Genomic DNA, 21359 nt, shown 5'->3' with positions numbered 1-21359 from the left:
ACAACATTAAAAACGAGTTAAAATGAGACAGGGTTGGGAGAGTAACTTAAAAAAGGTATTCTGTTACAATTGCTAGTTACCTGTAAAAAAACAAACGAATCAGTAATCTAAGTAACCCGATTACTTTCCATTACTTTTTGGTTTACATTAGCACCAAAATCAATGAAGAGGAACAAAATAACAATAAGATGTTGTTTACTTAAGTCCATTATGTAAGACAACAGATCAAATCACAGACTGTTTCACATTGAGTTGTTGTTTCCTCTTAATGTTGACATGTCCTGCAGCATTTAATCCCTTAAAGTCTCTCCTGATCCTCTGACTTCCCTCAAGCACCTGAGCTATTTTTACCCCCGACCCCTGACGGGAAATGAGTCCGCCGGGCTTCAGTTACCTTCTTCCAAAAATAAGAAACTTAAAGAGGGTTGCACACGCGGAGATTTATGAGCAGAGACAGCTGCTAACCTCGGAGGATTCTGACAGCATTGCTGGGGTTCCTGCCCTCCCTTCGCCTCCTTCTCATTTCTTGAATCTATTTCCTCATTTATATGAAGCTCCGCGACTTAATGTCAAGTTTGAAAAGACCACCGAGTAATAAGCAGAAAGCTCGGCTTCTCAAAGGTCACGTCTCCGAAGCCATACAGCGCCACTGACATCTTAAAATGATTTAAAGTCAGCGCCGCCACATTTATTCCCAGAGTTTCTCTCGGTTTGATCGTAAAACAAGTGTATTTTTGGATTATAATGCTGGGGGCCATGCACGCTGTGACAGAATTACCATATTGTGTTCGGTTAGCTCCACTTCTTCATTTTTTTGCTGTCAAATGTCGGTATAAGTTGTGTAACTGAAACTGCAGAGAAGGTATTGAATATCGAAAGTTAAGAAGAACAAGTTGAAGTCAGTTTTCTAAAGTCATACTGCGATCAGTCAACTGCAGACATTTGGGAATTGGCAATATTTCTAATCAATCAGGAAAAAAGATACACAGTGAGATAAAAAAACATTGATTTGGAAGTAAAAAAGATGTCTCCGGGCATCCACAATTTACACTGACTTGAACTTTGACCCATTGTACTTGCCATAGTTGTGTTTTTCGCTACAAAGTCTGGTTATTAATACGATTTTGGGTGATTTCACACCTCCAAATAAAGTGATTTAGATAATCTGATTAAACTACTCGCCTGTAGTCTGATCGTGCTTTCTTCTCAAGTCAGACTAAGATGAAGTAACGTGAAATAATGTCGTCATTAATCAGAATTATCCATTAATGTCTTTTGGACTTTAGGACACAACCATTGTTGGAGTTATTCACCCACATATACAGATTCAGATTCAGGGGCTGCTATACAAGGGGCCACCTGCCCAAGGATGCTAATATTGATACCCACACACCGTTGGTCATCTGGAGCGACTTGTGGTCAACTATCTTGCCCAAAGATACATATACATGTTGGGCTGCGATTTAAACCCCAACGTCCAGATTGTTAACATCAAAATGTATTATTTGATTACTATTAATAATCTAATTCGGCAAAATAACTAGTAGCTTAAAGGTAGGGTAGGTACGTTTGAGAAACCGGCTCGAGATACACTTGTTATATTCCATGGAATGCTCTTAACACCCCGATAGCAATAAATATCTTAAGTGCTTTGACAAAAAATCCATAAAAAAATATCATCTGTGGAAGCCGTAGTACTGTAAAAAAGCACGACCAATCATCTGAGCCGGCCCGGCTAAAATAACTGGATGGCCTACCTGCCTGTCAGCCTTCCATCTGTGCACAAACTTATCTCGTGCCCTCATTGGTCATGTGCGCGTTCGTGTGTGTTGGAGGAGGGGCTCTGTAAGGAAGTGGCAGATTTCTTCCGGCTGTGTATTTTCAAATTCTAGCGATCTCAAGCTGGTTTCTCCAAAATTACCTACCCCACCTTTAATGAGAGAACACTTGATCTTAAAAAAGAGCATTTTAATTGTAACAAATCTGCTTTATGTAAACAGGCAAAAAATGTCAGCACAAAAACAAGAGATTTTCAAACTGTAAATCAAATGTTATGAGATACAGAGTTAATTACATGTCTCCTTAAATTGTAAGTGTCCTGGTAAACAGTAGCAGCTGATAATGACCAGCAGGCTGTTCTTTCAACCAGGAAGTGAGTCCAAGGATTAATAAAGGCACACAAAAACATTGGAATTGAATGAAAGGTTTTAGAAAGTGTGTGCATGTGGAGCTCCGGCTGTTTCAAACATCTGAATGTTCCACTGTGGTACAAGCTAATCTGTGTTTCCCCACATGTGTTAGTCCTCTCAGGGACTTGTGGGTAGGGGGGAAAGCGAAGGAGCCTCCTCCTCCTCGTCTGAATCAAACTCCACGTTCTCGTCTCTCACCCATTGGCCGCTCCGGTCCCGCAACCACCCGTCACTGAGGACAAGACAAAGCAAGAAGAAACGCTCATATTTGCACATATTTTATATTTTATTCCATTTTATTTCACGGCTTTATTTAATTTTTTCTTATATTTTTTTAATGTTATTATAGTGTTCCTAAAATAGTTCGCTATCTGTGTTTTTTTTATTACTTTTATGTATGCACCACGACACCAAGTCAAAATCCTCGTACGTGTCAACCTACCTGGCAATAAGCCTGATTGTGAAATATATGGAACTGACTTCTAGTTGTTAGAATGAACAACTCTGACTCTGGGTCACAATGGCTTTCTGTTCCTGTGTAAGAGTGTGTGGATGCTGCATGGTGATTGGACGAGTTTACTGATATCTGCATCCTGATTGGTCCACATCAGTTATTTGAATAAGTGCACGATAGTCTCTAGTGATGGGAATTATGGCCGGATCTTATGGCTCCGTTCCTTTCAAAGAGCCGTTTTTTTAAAAGGGGGCGGGGTTACTAGGTTTATCTGCGAAATAATCACCAGTCATAATGATAATTAAGTGGCGATGGAGATTATTTGTTGACCCTGCTTTAAAGGATATTTTACCTTTACAAATGGCGCACTTTATCACTGCCTGGGTTTTGGTTGAAGTGCATCCAAATGCTGCTGCGTTTTCACGTTTGGCTCATTTTCCATCCGAAAAACACGTCGTCTACCTGTCCTGTACCACTTGTTATGACTTCTCTCTCTCTCGCGTATTCCGTTAAGACCCACCCCATCTCACTCCTCGTGCTGAAACCTACCAATCAGAGTAGGGGCGGGTCTTCACAGAATACGTTTGGGGAACAAAATCAAGCTTTTTAAAAGGAGAGTGGATTTTGGCAGGCAGTGAGTGCGGACCAACGATTGAACGATAACAAGAACGGCTCTCACCAAGTACGACTCGGTTCCCCTCGTTCGTACCAAAGAGCCGTTCAAAAGAATCGGCTCGTTCGCGACCGACACATCACTAATAGTCTCTCTACTGCTCCCAACGGAGAACCAGCATTTTGTGTGTTTTGAGATTGGAAAAATGTTTGTTGCACTGCAAGGCTTTTTGACAAGTTTGTTGTTGTGTTGTAGTAGGAGTGAGAAGCTCTTTATGGTTATTGAACCCTGTTATTTCGGCATAGGAGCTCAAGTAAGAGACTTGGCTTTTGTTTCTTGGTTTGGGAAGTAAACGTTTGTTTGTTGTTTTGGGCATCGCTGAGCCTTTCTTGGGAGTGGGAAAAGTGTAGAACCGCATTTGTGTTATATCCGCTATGAACCTAGATAACAAGCTAGAAAAACAAACACTCCTGTACCTTTTTAGTTTGAGGTAATGCTCCAGCTCTCTCTTCCTCTCGGCTGTTATCGGCTCTGCTTCCTGAGGCTCTGCTGACTCAGCTCCTTTCACATCTGGCTGTGGATCCTCATTGGCTACAAAATACAAAACACACAATTAAAGCCCATCTGACCAGGGTTTACTCAACACAAAATCTGAAAATGTACGATTTTGTATGACCGACTTTACCTGCTGTGCAGCCACTAGAAGCGCTTTGTGATAAACGGTTTGAAACTTCAGTTTTCCGGCATGCTTTTTCCTCTTCAGATGCTGTTATGCTTGAAGAGTTTTCACTGGGATCTGAGTCAACTCTCAGAGCTCCTTTTCCACCTTTTGTACTAGAAAACAATACAAGATATTCGTTTTACAATTTTAAAAGTAGTGTTTATTATATATGCTTGAATTTGTGCACTAAATAACAATGGCGCGTACCTGGTTTTTGTATGGCAGCTGTTATAAGGGACAGTTTTCAATAAGGCGTGATGTGTAAGCTTCCGAGTTTGTTCCAATAGAGGAGCTGAACAGGAGGGTTCCTAAAAAAAACAAAGAAACACTGTAAGTAGAATATAGTGGAAATGTCTGAGTAGAGTTCAGGTCAAGTGTTGTTTATCTTTTCCACAGTGGACAACTATTTTAAAGTGTTGTTGTTGTTTGTCAGGGTCATATGGTTGTCACAGGGACACAATGCATGCGAGACAACAACAGTTTCAGTCAGACCAAGAAACACTAAGTATGTTCCGCTGATGTTGTTATTCGGCCGTGATGATTCACTGACCTTCTGCATGTTGGAGATTTTTTCCATACAACTACATTTAATATGCTATTTGTTGCACACTCACATATTTTGATAGCTGTAATTGGCCCTTCATAGTGTATATTTGACAGTAAGTCTTCCAATATATATCCACCACTGCCATTATATATATATATATATATATTTTACTTTAAGGTTCGGTTTTTATTTTGAGATTGTGTGCCATGCCTTGTTTACATGCTGCTGTAACGAAAACAATTCTCAAATTGGGATCAATAAAGTATATTTAAGCAATAGCTCACGACAGGCCTGAAGTGAGCTATTGCTTTTATAAAACGGTTACCAAGTGTGGCAATATGAAAGAAAAATACACACTCTAATTTAAATTGTTTTTATTAGTAAATAATGATGTTCAAAATAAAATAGTCCCTCCGTTGCCTTCTGCACAAAAGATAGTGCGAGGTGGTTGCTATGCAACAACACTAACAGCTAGCGAACATATTAGACAGAGAGCGTTGATCCATTATTTGGCTATTTATTTACATTGATTTGTATGTTGCCGTTTATTGTGCACCCACTGAAAACCTGTCCAGCATCAGTAGAATGGCTTACGTGGTTACTTGTATAGGCTGAGGTTGTTCTAGGCTGTTGCTTGGCGTGGCGAGAATATTGCTCCACTTTCTCCGGTCCCCGAGATTTGGCTTCCAGTAGCTCTGGAGAGAGCTTTCGCACCTGTGGCCACTAACAGTCATAATTTCTCTGCTTTGTTTCAAGACCCGCATCAGAAAGCTTTTGAATGGTGGTACTTTTCCAGTTGGAGATAGGCACTGCTCAATCCACTCCTCCATAGTGGGGCCACCCTGGAGGTCGAAGTTAACCTTAAATGTTTCCTTCTTAAGCTTTGTTAGTTAGTTAGTTTCGTAACGGACGTAATGTAACAGCTGTAACGGTTGTATCTTTTCTCAGACGCGGAGGGATACTGACTTGTTGTGAAAAGTAACTACAATTCAGATTGCTTGATTTGACTTGTCCGTTTTATAATTGATCTTATCTTATCAGGAGATTGACAGATGAGGAAACACACCTGGAGCTCACAACTGATTTACCTGTCTTTTGTCTTCAGCCTCAACGTATTTTTCATGGTGCCTTTTTGTGATTTCATTCTTTAGCCGTGCTTTCTTTCCATAGAATCCTTTTAAACCTGAAAAATATACAAGAATTAACTTTATTCAAGCCATGTATACTTCCTACACAATCTATATATTTGAAGCTGGGCAAATATAACAATAAAACTGTGAGACTATACATGTGTCAAGTTACCATTTAAAAATGTATTCTTTAGTGCTGTAGATACCTCCTACATCTCTTGTTGTATAATGCCACCATGTTACACATCAATAATCTGGACAGCTTTATGAAATATTGGATTTTAATATGAATTGTTGTACCATTTGATAAAGTGACTTGACTTGTGTGAGGGTTTATTTGCGGCATTAGCCAAAACAAACACTATTAACTGGTTAGGAGCCTCGGGATAATAATAAATTGACATACTGTCATAGTGGATTTTATCTGTATTGCCCTCTTCTAGATGCACCACTGTTGAAAATCACTTATCACAGTAACTTACTAATGAACAACATATTTAAATCTAGGCTCATTTTATGTTTGTCACTATTTGGTTAACTATTCCTGCATTTTGTGCCAGGATATAAAATCCAAAAACAATATGTTGGTGTCCGATAAAAAGGATTTATACTCGTACAAGTCAAAGAGACACACATATTAGTCTTGCTTGGGGTGTAACAGTTTTTCCACCCAAACGTGGTACACTAGATAATGTTAGGAAAGAAAGATATAAACACTTATTCACTGGAATTATAAAACATTATAATAATGACATTAAACGCCTCACCTTCCAGATGCTTCTTCCCGTTTCTGTGGACTGTCAGCGTGTCCACCGTGTCAAACACAGGACGGTAAGAGCACACAAGGCAAGTGTATCTAGAAACACAATTGAACAATTTAATTATTAGTTTAATTTCTTCAGTTAGAGCTTTAACAACCTCAAAGTACAAGAGTTTCATTCACACACATGTCACTGTTTTTAAAGTTCGTTTCACCTTCCATTATTCATAAGAGCTGCTTCATCTTCTGGAATATAATTAGACAGAAGATCTGCAACACGGCGTTTCTGGAACACAAAAACAACGAGGAGTGGTTCATTAATTCTAACTTTATTACAGTTTCAAAGATGCAATCTGAAACATGTGGATACAGTTAGCTAGCATTATGCTAACCATAACAACATCCTTAACCTCAACTGAAGTCTCTAATAGAAACGTTAACAAAGTAACATGTTACCTTCAGGATGTTCAATTGACTCTTGTCATCACCTTCCCTTTTAAAAGACATTATTATGGTTGATAATCTCAAAATAGAGGTCAATAGTAACGGGTTAGCATAGATGACTAGCTACTTCACGACAACGACAAGCTAATGTTGCGTTCCTAGTCAGAAAGGAAAATGGGAATTACAAGCTTCATATTTAAAAAATATAGTTCAGATCAGTTTTTAAGTGCTAAATTATTATGATCTCCGGTTCCTTTTAGTTTTTTTATTTTATTTTGAGAGCCAATACAACCATTAGATTATTGATACTATTATTATTACTATTTATATTAGATTAAACTTTTTGAATTCTCAAAAACTTGAAACACTTGAAATTGTAGGTACTGTCCCTTAAAACATTAGCTACAATACATGACGTTATTTGAAATGCACCACATGAAGTGTACATGTGTCTAACGCTCAGAAAACCGTGAACTAATTTCAGAAATCTCCATTTGCTTCAATTAGAATACATGTTAGGTTTCAAGGTTTCATTTCGTTGCGGTTATTCTAATTGTCATGAATGCAGCACATGTGACGACTCACGGGATTGAACACGGCAGCCATGGCAACACACGGCAGCTGACAGCTGGACACATGAACATATTCGCAACTTTCTCCCAAACTTTTCAGCTGTTTATTTGAGAAATATGGTTATTAAAACTTGCTGTGAAGTAAGTTATAGTCTTTAAATGTAGCATAGGTTTGACAGGTAGCGTTGACACAAAAAGAACGAGCGTCATGCTTAAGTGAGATTACCAGTTAGCTAGAATGCTAACTAAGCTGCTAGTTAGTTTGCTTCTCATTATGTCAACAACGTGAGCTTGTAGCCACACTTTACCACCGTTTGCTCGGTTGTTATCTTGCCGATTTGTTCGCTACTATGTCCGGGGAGAGAGCTCCTTTGCCCGGTGGGGGTAACAGCCTCCTCCTGGGGAACCGGACTCGGTCTTACGGTAGTTTGGTCCGGTCTCCTCTCTCTCCGGTTCGCCAGAGACGCATTGAACACAGCATTCAGCCCGGAGAAACACTGCAAGGCCTGGCCCTGAAATATGGAGTTTCTGTAAGTAAAAACATATATTGTAAAACTATTTTTGTGTTTGTAACTTATATTGGAAATATTGTGATACCCTGCCTCCCAATGAAATATCCCCTTTTGCTATATTTGGATGCAGGATACACATATTTCATGTTTATTTTTTTGTATTTCTTATTGTACTTATCTGAAGGGACCAAGTGTGTGTGCACTTTTGGGTAAAATCAGGTACAATAATACTTTTTCTTTATTTATAGAGCGCTTTTATAGGTTCTCAATGACACTTAGTACTTTTAAGTAAGTAATATGAATTATGGTTTAGTAAAATGGAGTTAATTATGATCAACACTGTCAACCCTCATATCAAAAACTGTATTTTAAATTGTTACAAATGTGCATTGATTTGCATTGCTCTCCTGCTGTTGATTTTGACTTCTAAAAAGGTCCAATACTTTCTATATTATTAAGATAAACCATAATTAGTTACGTTTATTTAATTAAGTATACACAATGCTGACATGTCATCTTCTCTCACAGATGGAGCAAATCAAAAGAGCCAACAGGCTGTACACCAATGACTCCATATTCCTGAAGAAGTCCTTATCAATCCCTGTGCTGTCAGACTTGGCCCACTGTAGTGACGGGGGGGATTTGTTCGAAGAGGACGGCGCTGGCTCGGTCTCCAAACAAAACGGGCACACGAGGAGCCCTTCAGAGAAGAAGCAGAGCGATGGCAGAGAAAGAGCGTCGGACCTTACTCCAGTGGACTTTTTGAAAAGGTTGGACGACTTGATAAGTCAATCCAAGCAGGCGGCGGTGAGAGGATGTCAGGAGGCAGAGAAAAGGTACACGCTTGTTTACTTCGGTTGTTCAGACACAGTCATGCTCTGGATTGTGCTGTGACAGATCCTCAAGTCTTGACATTTTATTTGCTGTCTGGCATTCCCTAAAACAGAGAGATTTTTGGCGTCAAGTTTAATACTTAAAACACCCTTTCATTTCTAACTTCTCTCACATCGTATGCACCTGCTTTAAAAGCCAATGTTGCACCTAAAATAAGATTCTCTTTTCATGTTGTTTATGAAAGTAGTTAAACAAGATCCGTTTGGCACTCACAGGACTCTTAACTCCTGTTCACACCGGATATTATCATGCACCTCGGGCAAACAACTCATAAGTGAACAGCTTTACATTCGAGTCAAACCGCCCCCGAGATTCTATCACTTGCACCACAGAGAGAAAGGTGCAACAGGAACACACTTCATCAACGCCCCAGATCTCGTTTTGTTCCTCTTTCTCTCGTCTTCACTTGGTTCTCAAACCACAAACAGCTCTGTAGACTGAACTTAGAAAGAAAACCTTATTACTCTCTCAGAGGTGTATGACAGCATCTTCCCTCTTTACTTTTTACAATAAGAGCTGAAGTCTTATACACTTCATCACATACTTAAATTCACTTTTCTGCTAAGAGGCAAGTTTACAAAACTCCTTTCACTGGCTTTTTAAACAATGTCTTAAAATGTCAAGAAACCCAAAGAGATATAATATGAGTGCATCCAACATTATTTTTAGTGAATAGCATTCCTGCTTCATACTTTAATTTCTGGAAAACCAGGGACAGGAAGTGAATTTCCGCCAGTTACAAACAACAATGAATTTAGTATTTGTTTGCGAATAAAATGTGTTTATTCTGAAAACACAAAAGTGGCATGTTAATGTCAGGTGTACACAGTGTCATAATCCCAGAGCAAGAGAAGGGTTATCACAATATCACTGACATTATGCATGCTGATGAAGTGAAACGATCAGTCTTCACACTTACTGTATCTGTCTATCTCTCACAGGGTGGCCTCTATAGAAGCAGCTTGCAGCAGCGAGGCCTCAGACTGTCGGCCGCTCACCAGGTCGCAGAGCGCCTTCTTATCTCCCACAACGCAGCAGGCATCACATGCGGCCGTTCCCCTCACTATCACCAAGCTCACCAGGAAACTGAGAGACAGGGAGGATGAGATCTTCCAGCTGTGACACGTTGTTCCTGCACTCTGATCATTAAAGAAGGATTTGAACATTTCAAAAAGAGGAATATATCTCCAGTCATCCTGCTGCTGTATGCCATTTTTTTGTTGAACTTATAATAGGAAGTTACACTGTATTCAAACCGTTTTTTAAAACATGAATACTGCTTGTTATGTAGCTTTCTTATTTATTTGTTGAGAAATACTGTATGTAAAGCTTCATATGGCCAATAGCACAAACATATCTTCACAATCAGGAAACAAGAGCGTGAAATGTTAGAAATGAGAATGCAGTCACAAGTTGCTTCGGTCATATGGTCAACTCAACGATGTGTAATGCTACCTCACCGTCTGATAATGCAGCGTTGGGCGAGTCTTCTGACTAAAGCCTTTTAGCCATAGTTCATTTATGAATCATGTTCCCTGTGAAAATTGTCACCGGTGAAGAAGCTTAGTCTAACGTAGCAAAGCTTAGTCTAACGTAGCAAAGCTTAGTCTAACGTAGCAAAGCATAGGAAACAGACTTGTGTTTCAGAATATATTTTGATAGCAATCGTTTTATACATTTTCTTTCAGTTTTATATACAGGCCATGTTTTTTGTCGAGGTCTTAAAAAAAAATATATATTGACACCTTGTTCAAACTTTCTCAAGTAAATGTTTTTTATTAGAACTTAAAAAAAAAGCTTTCTGTAACTTAATGGTTGAACAAATTTGATCCACAGAAACGGTATTTTCGCAGTTAAACGACATTGCAATAGCGCATAAAGTGGAGTGTCTCATTGGGGCTGGATTTGAACCTGTTTTGTTGATTTTATTTATGTCTTGGTAACGTAAAACCAAAGAACAACACTTGTCTTAATCTCAGCCAACGCCTGTGATCAACTCTCCAGAATAACACGAGTCATAGGATTTAACATTAAGCTCTTCCTGTCAACACCACTTAGCCATCAGTCTCTTTGTTAATGCTGCTAAACATGTTTTGAAGCTGCAAAGTGTTGGTGTAAGTAATTGTCTACTGCGGGGTTATTTGGCTTTATTATTGGCTTCCGGAAGCTTTGGGAAATACAGTACAATGAAGCGGCGTCTTCACCACCAGATGGCAGTGCTGTATTACAGTGGCATTGTTCCCTCTCTGTCCTCTCTATGCAATATTTCCAGCTGCTAGCATCTCTCCTGAATACCCAACATCAGTAGTTCTCAAAGAAACATTTCAAGGTCTCAAATATCAAGCATCTAATGACATTTCCTTATCTAATAAAACAGCCGATACAGTAGAAACTAGTTTATGTTCAAGTTCTTTTTCTGAGAATTTGTCTAAGTATACATCACAATTAAACAGTATATCACCTCTGAACACTAAACACTTGAGGAATGAGTCAATCATCTTCATCCCGCGTGTTCTTCGAGAACGATGGGGCGTCGTTGAGCTTTTGTTCTCAAATCACTTGTTTTACGTTGCCATTCCTCAGCAGCAGTAAGACCAAAATGTGTCCCAACAGTTCTGAGTCTCATGTGAGTCTGTTGACCTCCCAGTGTCTGTGTGACATTTGATTGTTTTTTTTTGTTTTGTTTTGACGTCATATTGTCCCGTCCTCCACGAGTTTGTCGAGTCCTTTGCAGATCTTGGTGAGGTTGGGTCTGAAGGTGCCGCTGGGGTCGTACAGTTTGGTCAGGAGATCGGGGTCGGAGTAATGGTTGAACACGTGGTTGATGCGGTTGTGGGATTTGGGGGTGAGGTGGGTGTTGACCAGCTTCAACAACAGATCCCTGCAGCTGGTCAGGAGTTCTGACATCACCCCGTTATCGAAGGTAAAATCCACCTGAGGGAGTAAGGGGGAAAGTGTTATGACTGTGGGTTACACTACATAGCATTTAGCAAAGCGACTTACATCTCAATAGCATAGAATGCATTCCTACTGGAGCAATTTGGGGTTCAATACAGTATATTGCCCAAGGATGCTTCAACATGCTTACTGCAGCGACTGGAGATTGAACTACTGAAACTTCCCCCCTCAGCCACAACCAGTTAATATTGAATATGGTGCTTTATTCAGTCTTACAAGCGCTTTATACTTCAAGTCATCATTCACACACATTCATAAAGAGAAATGTGCCACTCTTGCTCAGGGAATCCAACATTCACACACCGTTAGCCTTGCAATCGGGAGCAACTCAGGGTTAAGTGTACCCATAATCCTATATGACAGTTTATATAGTAATTAAATATGTTCTTGCAGTTGTCATTATTGTAGTTTGGTGTGATTCAAACCCATGCATGACTCAAAAGCAGTCATGGAAACAAGGTAATTTAGGGTCAAGTGCGTAGCTGCAGTTAAGTGGCCATCGCTGAGACTTTAGTCCTTGTTGATTGTGATTTTCTTGTTTGAAAGCAATCAAATGTTGCTTCGAATTTAGCAGTCTGGAGTCAAGCTGTTTAAAGTTTTCCGAACTGTGTGCGTAGTTCCCTTTTTTGTGTGTATACAAAGCTGAAGTAATTACCCCACACACAACCAGTTTGTAGTACTGCAAACATACAAATATTGCAATACCTTTATCAGTGGGCCTTTTAGATTATTCACCAATGTGTTTTCTCCATTAGTGATAGATAGTGACTTACCAGAAAAGTACTAAAGAGCCACATAGCTTAAATAAAACCTTAAAAACCTTCTTTACAACCATTCCCTGCAACATACTGCACACGTTTACCCTTGCAATACAGATTTGAAAGGCTATTAAGGTCTATTTTAGTATTCTACGTTGAACTTGGACATTTTCTGCCTGAACAATTTACTGTTCAGTGTCCATATGCCAATGTGATGTATCTCTATTCCTTGATATATCAGTTTTGAGAGTCATTTCAGACCACTGAAGTTCTGACTTCCTAAAGCCTGTTTATATATTCTGTACTTTAAAAACAAATGTGTAAACGTACCTCGTAGAAGCTGATAGCCGTCATGGCCCCCTGGTGCAGCTTCTTCTTGAAATCCGTGGCGATTCCCAGCTCCTCCGTGCTAAAGCGGTTGTTCCTGAACAGCAAACCGATCTTCACGGCGATCTTCACCAGGTCTTTGATGACCTTCTGCGCCTCCGACTTGTTCCCCGAGTAGCCTTTGGAGACGCGGTACAGTTCGTCCAGGATCTCGCTCGAGGTGTCGTCGATGAACATTTGGACCGAGCTCTTGGTGGCCATGCGGCTGAGGATCTTCTTCTGCGCGCTCAACGCCATGTCCTTGGAGCTGAAGTGGTCCATGGTGGTCTAGGAGGAAGGAAAAGACACATTTTTGAATTGTGCCCATTGAGAGGTACTCTGGAATAAGACTTACATTTTGGATAGATGTTAATGTGTCATTTCAGGCCCTAATACTTCTTTAGCCAAGAGCATGTTCTTCTCTGCTCATAATACTGTTGACTTTCTATGTGTGTGGAAGAGATAGGAAATAGGTAGTCACAAAGGAAACTGTATAAATATCCAATTATGATTTGCACTGGTAAAACACAAGGCTCTGATTTTAGGTTGCACATGATAACTATTGAAATCAAAATGTGAATTTGGTTACAGTTACATCTTCAGACTGATGGACCAGTTTGTTTTGAGTGAATTGATTGAAGCTATGAACTAAGATTGAAGTAATATAACTTTGACTTGGAAGAAAGCAGTAGTAAACATTGCAAATAGGTAGTTTCCAACATTGGTGAGTAAAGTAACCACTTCTCCAAATGGTGTGCAGGACACAGATGTGTTTCAACCAACATGTGTCTCTTTCTGCAGATGGAAAAGATTCCCTGTCACTGGCTAGATTACCGCCTATCAATATCCTTAGCCAAATGATAACATTGAATTTGCATTGCTTTCCTTAGTGCATAAATACAAGTGCTAAGAGCTCAAGTACAAGTTTGAGGTACTTGTACTTGAATATTTTAATTTTATGCAATCTTATACACCTACTCCGCTATATTTCAAGGCGAATATTGTAGTTTTTTTACGTTTATTTGGCAAAATGACTTACTAAAATACAGATCTTGAATGAAATATTATGTATTCAGCAGTAGTATATATATCTATTAAGTGTATTAAGTAGTTCAAATGAATTCTACCTTTACTACATGCAACACATGATTGGTAAAAACATGAATGCATGAATAATTGTATTTCAGTAATATAATGTATACTATTCTGAAATAGGCCTTCTCTTAGTTTTTGTACTTGAAGTCTATTTTGAAGCTAGTACTTTTCTACGTAGGTAACATTTTGAAAGCAGAAGTGTATTAGAATATGTATACACTGCTGTAAGTAGAAGGATAAGTACTGTCTAAGAGTAAGAGGTGTACCCACGCGCCCAACAATAATGCAGATATGTAAAGACACTCCCTTTTTGAAAGAAGAGGAAGAAGAGCGTTTTCACATCTGGTTACGGCTCTGCAGTTTCCTTCTTTTACTGGCAGACAACAAGCTGCTCCAGTGGGGGTGTTTGGAGGTTAAGTGCCATGTTCAAGGGCCAAATGTTTGTTGTTTCGGAGGCTGGGGAGGGCACCATATGTGCACCTCTCTTATCCAAAATGTCCTAGATGATCTGGGGATTTGAACCGCCTGCCCTCCTGTGAGTTATTACTCTGACGATCTAACCTTCAGACTGCTACCAACCACATCCCTTTAGTCCACTTTAAAGCCTCATTTTGAGCTATATAAAATCAACAAGTAAATAGACTTCCGCTCACTGCTGGGTTAACAAACAGTGAATACATTTAAAGGTCCCCTATTATACTGTTTTTCATCAATATATTACAGGTCTCAGATATATACAGAACCTGTCTCTGATTGGCACCAAACAGATCATTGCAGCATTACCCATAATCCCCTCTGTTTCAGCCCTGTTTCAAAAGTGCTGATTCTCTGTCTGTTACTTTAGATGAAAATAAGGAGCCCCTCCCCACGCCCCTCTGAGAGAGATTTGGTTACAAAGAACTCAATGGTGCTCTAGGAGGAGATTCAGGTGATAAGGTGGGGGGGGGGGGGTTACCTTGGTTGCTGATTGGCTAATGGTTACACAAGACAAAACATCGTTATGACATCATAAAGTGGCCAAAATCTGATCAGCTCATTTTCAGACAGGTTTTTATAAAAATGGATCAGGACAAAAAGAGAGAGAATCTTTGTTCCTGAAACTTTCAGAGTCTCTTTCCACAGAGGGGACACATGTTGATGAAGAAGAGACATGAAGAAGAGGGGACACATGTTGATGTAGAAGAGACATGAAGAAGAGGGGACACATGTTGATGTAGAAGAGACATGAAGAAGAGGGGACACATGTTGATGTAGAAGAGACATGAAGAAGAGGGGACACATGTTGATGTAGAAGAGACATAAAAAAGAGGGGACACATGTTGATGTAGAAGAGACACGAAGAAGAGGGGACACATGTTGATGTAGAAAAGATGTGAAGAAGAGGGGACACATGTTGATGTAGAAGAGACATGAAGAAGAGGGGACACATGTTGATGTAGAAGAGACATGAAGAAGAGGGGACACATGTTGATGTAGAAGAGACATGAAGAAGAGGGGACACATGTTGATGAAGAAGAGACATGAAGAAGAGGGGACACGTGTTGATGTAGAAGAGACATGAAGAAGAGGGGACACGTGTTGATGTTGAAGAGACATGAAGAAGAGGGGACACATGTTGATGTAGAAGAGACATGAAGAAGAGGGGACACATGTTGATGAAGAAGAGACATGAAGAAGAGGGGACACGTGTTGATGTAGAAGAGACATGAAGAAGAGGGGACACGTGTTGATGTAGAAGAGACGTGAAGAAGAGGGGACACATGTTGATGTAGAAGAGACATGAAGAAGAGGGGACACATGTTGATGTAGAAGAGACATGAAGAAGAGGGGACACATGTTGATGTAGAAAAGACGTGAAGAAGAGGGGACACATGTTGATGTAGAAGAGACATGAAGAAGAGGGGACACATGTTGATGTAGAAGAGACATGAAGAAGAGGGGACACATGTTGACGTAGAAGAGACATGAAGAAGAGGGGACACATGTTGATGTAGAAGAGACATGAAGAAGAGGGGACACATGTTGACGTAGAAGAGACATGAAGAAGAGGGGACACATGTTGATGTAGAAGAGACATGAAGAAGAGGGGACACATGTTGATGTAGAAGAGACATGGAGAAGAGGGGACACATGTTGATGTAGAAGAGACATGGAGAAGAGGGGACACATGTTGATGTAGAAGAGACATGAACAAGTGGATTTAGCATAATAGGGGACCTTTAAAACACTGCTTTAATATAATGTTAGTTCCAGTTTGTGTTTGTTTTCGTATCCAACAAATGATGCCAAAAGGGAGAAGCGCCATGGAAGAGACTCCACAGAGGCTTTTAATTTCTCCTGTGAGATTTTAAACCACACCTAGCATCCATCAGAGGAAAACCCCCCGGGAGGTCATCAACATGCAAACTGCTCGCTGTGACACAACTACAACATCCACTGTTTATTTTTGATTGTCAACACAGTTTGAATTAATTCCTTTTTAATTGCCTTTAATTCTCCCTCCCTAATCTCTATCATGAAAGCAGGCAGGTTTGAAGGGAATCATTCACAGAGGAAACAACATTTTATTTAGCTGATGTTCTTATTAGAGACGACAAATCAAACAAAATAGGAGTTTCCACATCATTTAAATAACAAATATTGAAAGGATTAGAGTAATATAACCTATAAATAGATGACGCACATAGTGTTTATGTCCCTTATTGGACATAAACACACACATAAAGACCTCTCCAATCCCACTTCCCCTTAATCCAAAGTATTTACAGTAAGCATTTACATATTCTACAGTCTGCATCAGTGCCACTTTGTACCCTCTAATACTTCCTGGGTCATTTTGCTTTTTACATTCACTCACATTAAGTTGTTACTTTGCATTTTTCAGTGTAGTTCTCCGCACTAAATACCACTTATGGCCTGTGTGGGCAAGTATTTGAGAGAAGCTAGAAGGCTGCATATCTGAGGCAGGTCCATGCAGGCTTTTCCCAGATTGCATCAGGGGTAGGAACAGAAAGTGAGCACTCTGAACCCAAAAGCTACTTAATTACTGGCCTAGGGTTGAAAAAACGTTCTGAAACACCCTGTGCATTTTCAACAGCATTATATCCATAGGCAGTCGGTTAAATGACTGCCTGATGGTTGTTTTAATGTGTTCCCTTCATGCAGGTTTATGCTAATTTGACAGCCTTGTTCAAATGATTGCATTCTCCAACTGCACAGTCAGCACTGTGAGCAAATGACTCCATGGCTCACTAATAATCAAAAAAGTTATCCGGTCACATTAACGATCGTATCATGCAAATATTTAGCGGCTGATGAGACTCTCCCCGTCCCCCTGTGTGCAACCAAATCCCAGCAGCAACATCCATAATAAGCAAACAGTCACTTTTATTATGGCATATCTTACTAGCTTCGATTTTACATGCACAGCCATTCATTGTGAACAAGTGTCACATTTCGAATAGAGCGCTTTGTTACGAAAGCTTCGGCTTCCCTGTGGGGAATTAAAGTACATTCATTAGATTAATTTCCCTGAACGGTGATAATGGAAGTGGAGCAGCGTGATAACTATTTCAGATTCATGCTTCAATCTCATTTATTTGCTAAAAAGACTACGGGGATTTGAGGGACGTGCACAGTGTGAAGCCTTCAGACGAAATGAAATGTTACCCCTCAGCTGGAGACTGTCGCTGCTTGACTTTTGGTGTTTTCCACGTTGTTTGTTTTAGGCCGATTTTTGAAGAGGGCATTGCAACATTTCTGTGAATATTGCCATGAAACCACTTTCCTGTAATGGACAGTCGTTCTCATGGAGGACGCTTTCGATGTTGAGCACCAATTTTCGGGGTGCAGATGGACTGAAGAGGGCTTTTAAATGCTGTTGACTGCATTACATGTTCAAGTGTTTGTTTCTTTCTCTGAATTCGGTAGAGATCTGATACCGCCACCGTGCAAAAATGTAAAATAACAAAGCAGAGATCACAGTCGAGTCTCTGCTTCAGAGTTACTGCTGAGGAATCTTTGAGCGTGAGCTTAATGGACAGTCGGGGGGAGAGTGATGATTGGTGGAGTGGAAGGAGAGGTAAATATTTAGCATTCCTCAGATAGCTCCCGATTTGAGCCTCACTGTTTGTGTACACGTATGGACTTGTGCATGTTTGGAGAAAAAGTACTTTCCAGGTGTTTTACAACCAAAATGTTCTTTCTGTCCTCGCCCTTTCCGGCATACGTTGAAGACAAATCCTCTCACAGGGCTTAGAGGGGGGGTTCATGGAGCCTCTTTTGACTCAGCCGATCAAAAATTTGCCTTGCTCTGTTATTACAGAAGGGCCTCTTTGCTATGAGCTCAAACAGAGAGTCATCGTCACCGACTTTCATCCCCAGCAGACTGGGTTGTATCTGCTGAGAGGAGGTCTCGTTTAGCTGCCTTTGATCAGATCCAACAATGAGAATGTTCCAGAATAAAAAAACACAGAACAACTCAATCATGAAAACAAGGAGCCTGTTGTTGAAATGCATTAAAGCAACCATCAGGGCATCTTTTAGCTGACAACTAGTGGACAAAACACTAAAATATTGGGTGATTCAATGACAAAATAGCTGTTTTTCATTATGTAGACCCCAGGCCATTGGTAGACTGCCCACTTTTCTGTTCCTGATACTGCAATATAAAACGGATAACTTACAGGATTTCTTTCTGTGCCAGATGAGTGTTGTGTCATGACGAAACGCCACTTCCGCTGTGTGTTTTCAAACTGTCTTGAAGGTTCAAATGCTTGGTCTTGTTTGTGACTAAATGGTCTCTCTCTTTTAGAGCATGTTGACTTCTGTGTGCACATTTGTAAAGATTGGTTTCATGTATAGTTTTGATCTTCTTTATTTAACATATATCATGTTTTGGGTACTTTTTAAGCTTTTTAAATGACCGATTCCCAGACAGCACATATTGCAGTTTCTCTTACGGGATTGCAAAACTCCTCTGTTGCTCAACTAAGCCCCACATCTACACCTCGCCTCAAAAGGGAAGCGAAACAGGCCGCCGTTATTAAACGTTGAAGAGTCATACGCAGAGGCCCACACCTTGTATTCAAACCTTGTATCCGCACTACAATGTGAGTGAAATCTCGTGACATTTTACTGTCTTTATCTGTGCCTTAAAGTCAAAGCAGGCGAGCGGAGAAGAGAAAGTCCACTCAGTGCCTTGGAGGTTTGAGTTGAGCAACACTCAGCATGTGCAAACATCAGTGTGAGCTCCACAGCTGTGCATGTCACTGTACTTGTTCCAGCATGACTGTGTGAGAACATGCATATCTCCCAACTCGCGCTTAAAAATGGGGAAGTTGACAGAAGTCACGTAATTTGTTCCAATCATACCTCAACTTAGCCTGCTATGAACACAGTTTCCAACAAGGGGAAAAGGGAGAACATGACACTAATCTGGCCCCTGTTGTATTTTTTTTCACAAAAGCTGGAGAGGTTTTCTTACCTGTGTGTTGTGAGAGTCCCCCTCCCTCCTTTTTTGTGTGTCAGAAATCTGCCTCTCCCTTCACTCTGTCTCAGGTTGACAGTACAGGACGGTTGATTTTTAAAAAGACGTCTTCATTTTCACCACAAGCTGAATGAAAAGCTTTAAAAAAAAAAAAGCCCTCCTGCAGCGCTTCTGTCAGTGCTGCCACCCTGTCTTAAGATAATGTTGAGTTGTACTTCCTTGAGGAACTAAATTGCTCTGACACACCCCTCAGTGTGTGTGTGTGTGTGTGTTTGTGTCTCTTCCTCTCTCACTCCCTCCCTCTTTAGCCTATCTTGTGTTCAAACTCTTGTAAACCTCCTCTCGCTCATCACACTTGCCTGTCTCTCTCTCTCTCTGTGATTCTGTCTGTCTCTGTATTGCTGACGTTGTGCCTCTGCTTGTTCTGACAAGTGAAAACCACCAGAAAGAATTTAGCAGTAATCCAGGGGATGCAGCCAGAAAGGGGAGTGGTTTAACTTCTTTTTTTTGTGTTCACCTACGCTGGAATGCAGCTCCTGTCACAGTTTCCCTCCCCATGTGTGTGTGCTATTCAAGGTACAATCACAACAATGAGTAGCCAGGAGTGTGTCTCTGGCACACACACACACACACACACACACACACACACACACATACATACATACATACATACATACATACATACATACATACATACATACACACACACACACATACATACACACACACGGGAAGTAGTGGAGTACAAATACTTCGTTACTGTACTTAAGTACATTCTTCTGGTATCAGTACTTTACTCCACTACTTATTTTTCTGATCACTTTTTACTTTTACTTACATTTTGAACCCAAATAACTGTACTTTCTACTTCTTGCATGTTGAACACAAATACCTGTACTTTCTACTTCTTACATGTTGAACACAAATACCTGTACTTTCTACTTCTTACATGTTGAACACAAATACCTGTACTTTCTACTTCTTACATGTTGAACACAAATACCTGTACTTTCTACTTCTTACATGTTGAACACAAATACCTGTACTTTCTACTTCTTACATTTTCCAAACAGGCTGGTTCCTTTAGTTTGAATGTGTGTTTGGTGGCGTGATCATTATTATTTAGAGTCATTGCGTGCCTATTGATTTGAACACGATCCGTGTATCCATCATTTCCTGGTCTTCTCTAAAGAAGAGGGACCAATGAAAACGTTGTCATGTTGCCGTTGTTCAGCATGGAAACATTCATTAGCTAACAATGACATTATTGTTCTATTCATATAAAGGGAGGTCAGGTACTCTTTAAAACAGATGGTAGTTATGGGTACTTTTTGGGCCCTCTTTACTTTTACTTGAGTAAAGAAGTTTAGTCAGTACTTCTACTTTTACCAGAGTATTTTTAAACACGAGTATCTGTACTTCTACTTGAGTAAAGGATGTGTGTACTTTTGCCATCTCTGACACACACACTCCCTGCATTGAAACTAAACACTTTTACCACCCTGCGATACTTCTGATATAAAGGAAGTATTCAGTAACCTGATGCTAATAATTTCATGCGGCCCTGTCCATCAGCGTCTGTCATGTCTGTGTAATATCCGTCACTTACATCCGCTTGTAACTATATTTAGATGTTGATTTATTACAGTCATATGACACTTTTTTTCTGAGACTGTTAATCATGTATTTCCTACATAACATGGCATTTCTACAGCTACTTATTGTGTCTTTATTAAAAAAAGACCATGCACTTTAATCCCAAAAAGAGAAGGGATGATTTAGCCAATCATTTCCACCTGCGGTACCTTACCTGTTAACTGCATTCTGTGTATTTTTAGAAAACTATATTTATTTATCT

General features: G+C 40.0%; 3 protein-coding genes across 3 annotated transcripts; 1 reads left to right on the top strand and 2 right to left on the bottom strand.

Annotated features, from left to right (window-relative positions):
- Positions 1 to 1978: 1978 nt before the first annotated feature.
- scnm1 (sodium channel modifier 1) lies at positions 1979 to 7114 on the bottom strand. The gene is made up of 8 exons (XM_034145828.1): positions 6871 to 7114; positions 6630 to 6700; positions 6422 to 6510; positions 5613 to 5707; positions 4185 to 4285; positions 3942 to 4090; positions 3733 to 3847; positions 1979 to 2421 (listed from the first exon to the last, which is right to left on the bottom strand). The coding sequence occupies exons 1-8, from the start codon at positions 6919 to 6921 to the stop codon at positions 2307 to 2309; spliced, it is 786 nt and encodes a 261-aa protein (XP_034001719.1). The 5' UTR covers positions 6922 to 7114; the 3' UTR covers positions 1979 to 2306.
- Positions 7115 to 7255: 141 nt separating this feature from the next.
- On the top strand, positions 7256 to 11224 carry lysmd1 (LysM, putative peptidoglycan-binding, domain containing 1). Its single transcript, XM_034145829.1, has 3 exons — positions 7256 to 7960; positions 8471 to 8778; positions 9778 to 11224. Exons 1-3 carry the CDS (start codon positions 7781 to 7783, stop codon positions 9956 to 9958), a joined length of 669 nt encoding a protein of 222 aa, XP_034001720.1. The 5' UTR covers positions 7256 to 7780; the 3' UTR covers positions 9959 to 11224.
- Positions 10971 to 19867, bottom strand: tnfaip8l2b (tumor necrosis factor, alpha-induced protein 8-like 2b). Its single transcript, XM_034145830.1, has 3 exons — positions 19499 to 19867; positions 12883 to 13206; positions 10971 to 11770 (listed from the first exon to the last, which is right to left on the bottom strand). The coding sequence occupies exons 2-3, from the start codon at positions 13198 to 13200 to the stop codon at positions 11528 to 11530; spliced, it is 561 nt and encodes a 186-aa protein (XP_034001721.1). The 5' UTR covers positions 13201 to 13206; positions 19499 to 19867; the 3' UTR covers positions 10971 to 11527.
- Positions 19868 to 21359: the final 1492 nt, after the last annotated feature.

Source organism: Trematomus bernacchii, unplaced genomic scaffold (assembly GCF_902827165.1).
Source record: "Trematomus bernacchii unplaced genomic scaffold, fTreBer1.1, whole genome shotgun sequence".
Taxonomy (NCBI): Eukaryota; Metazoa; Chordata; class Actinopteri; order Perciformes; family Nototheniidae; genus Trematomus; species Trematomus bernacchii.
Note: the sequence above shows the minus strand (reverse complement) of the source record. Positions and strands in the feature narration are given on the sequence as shown.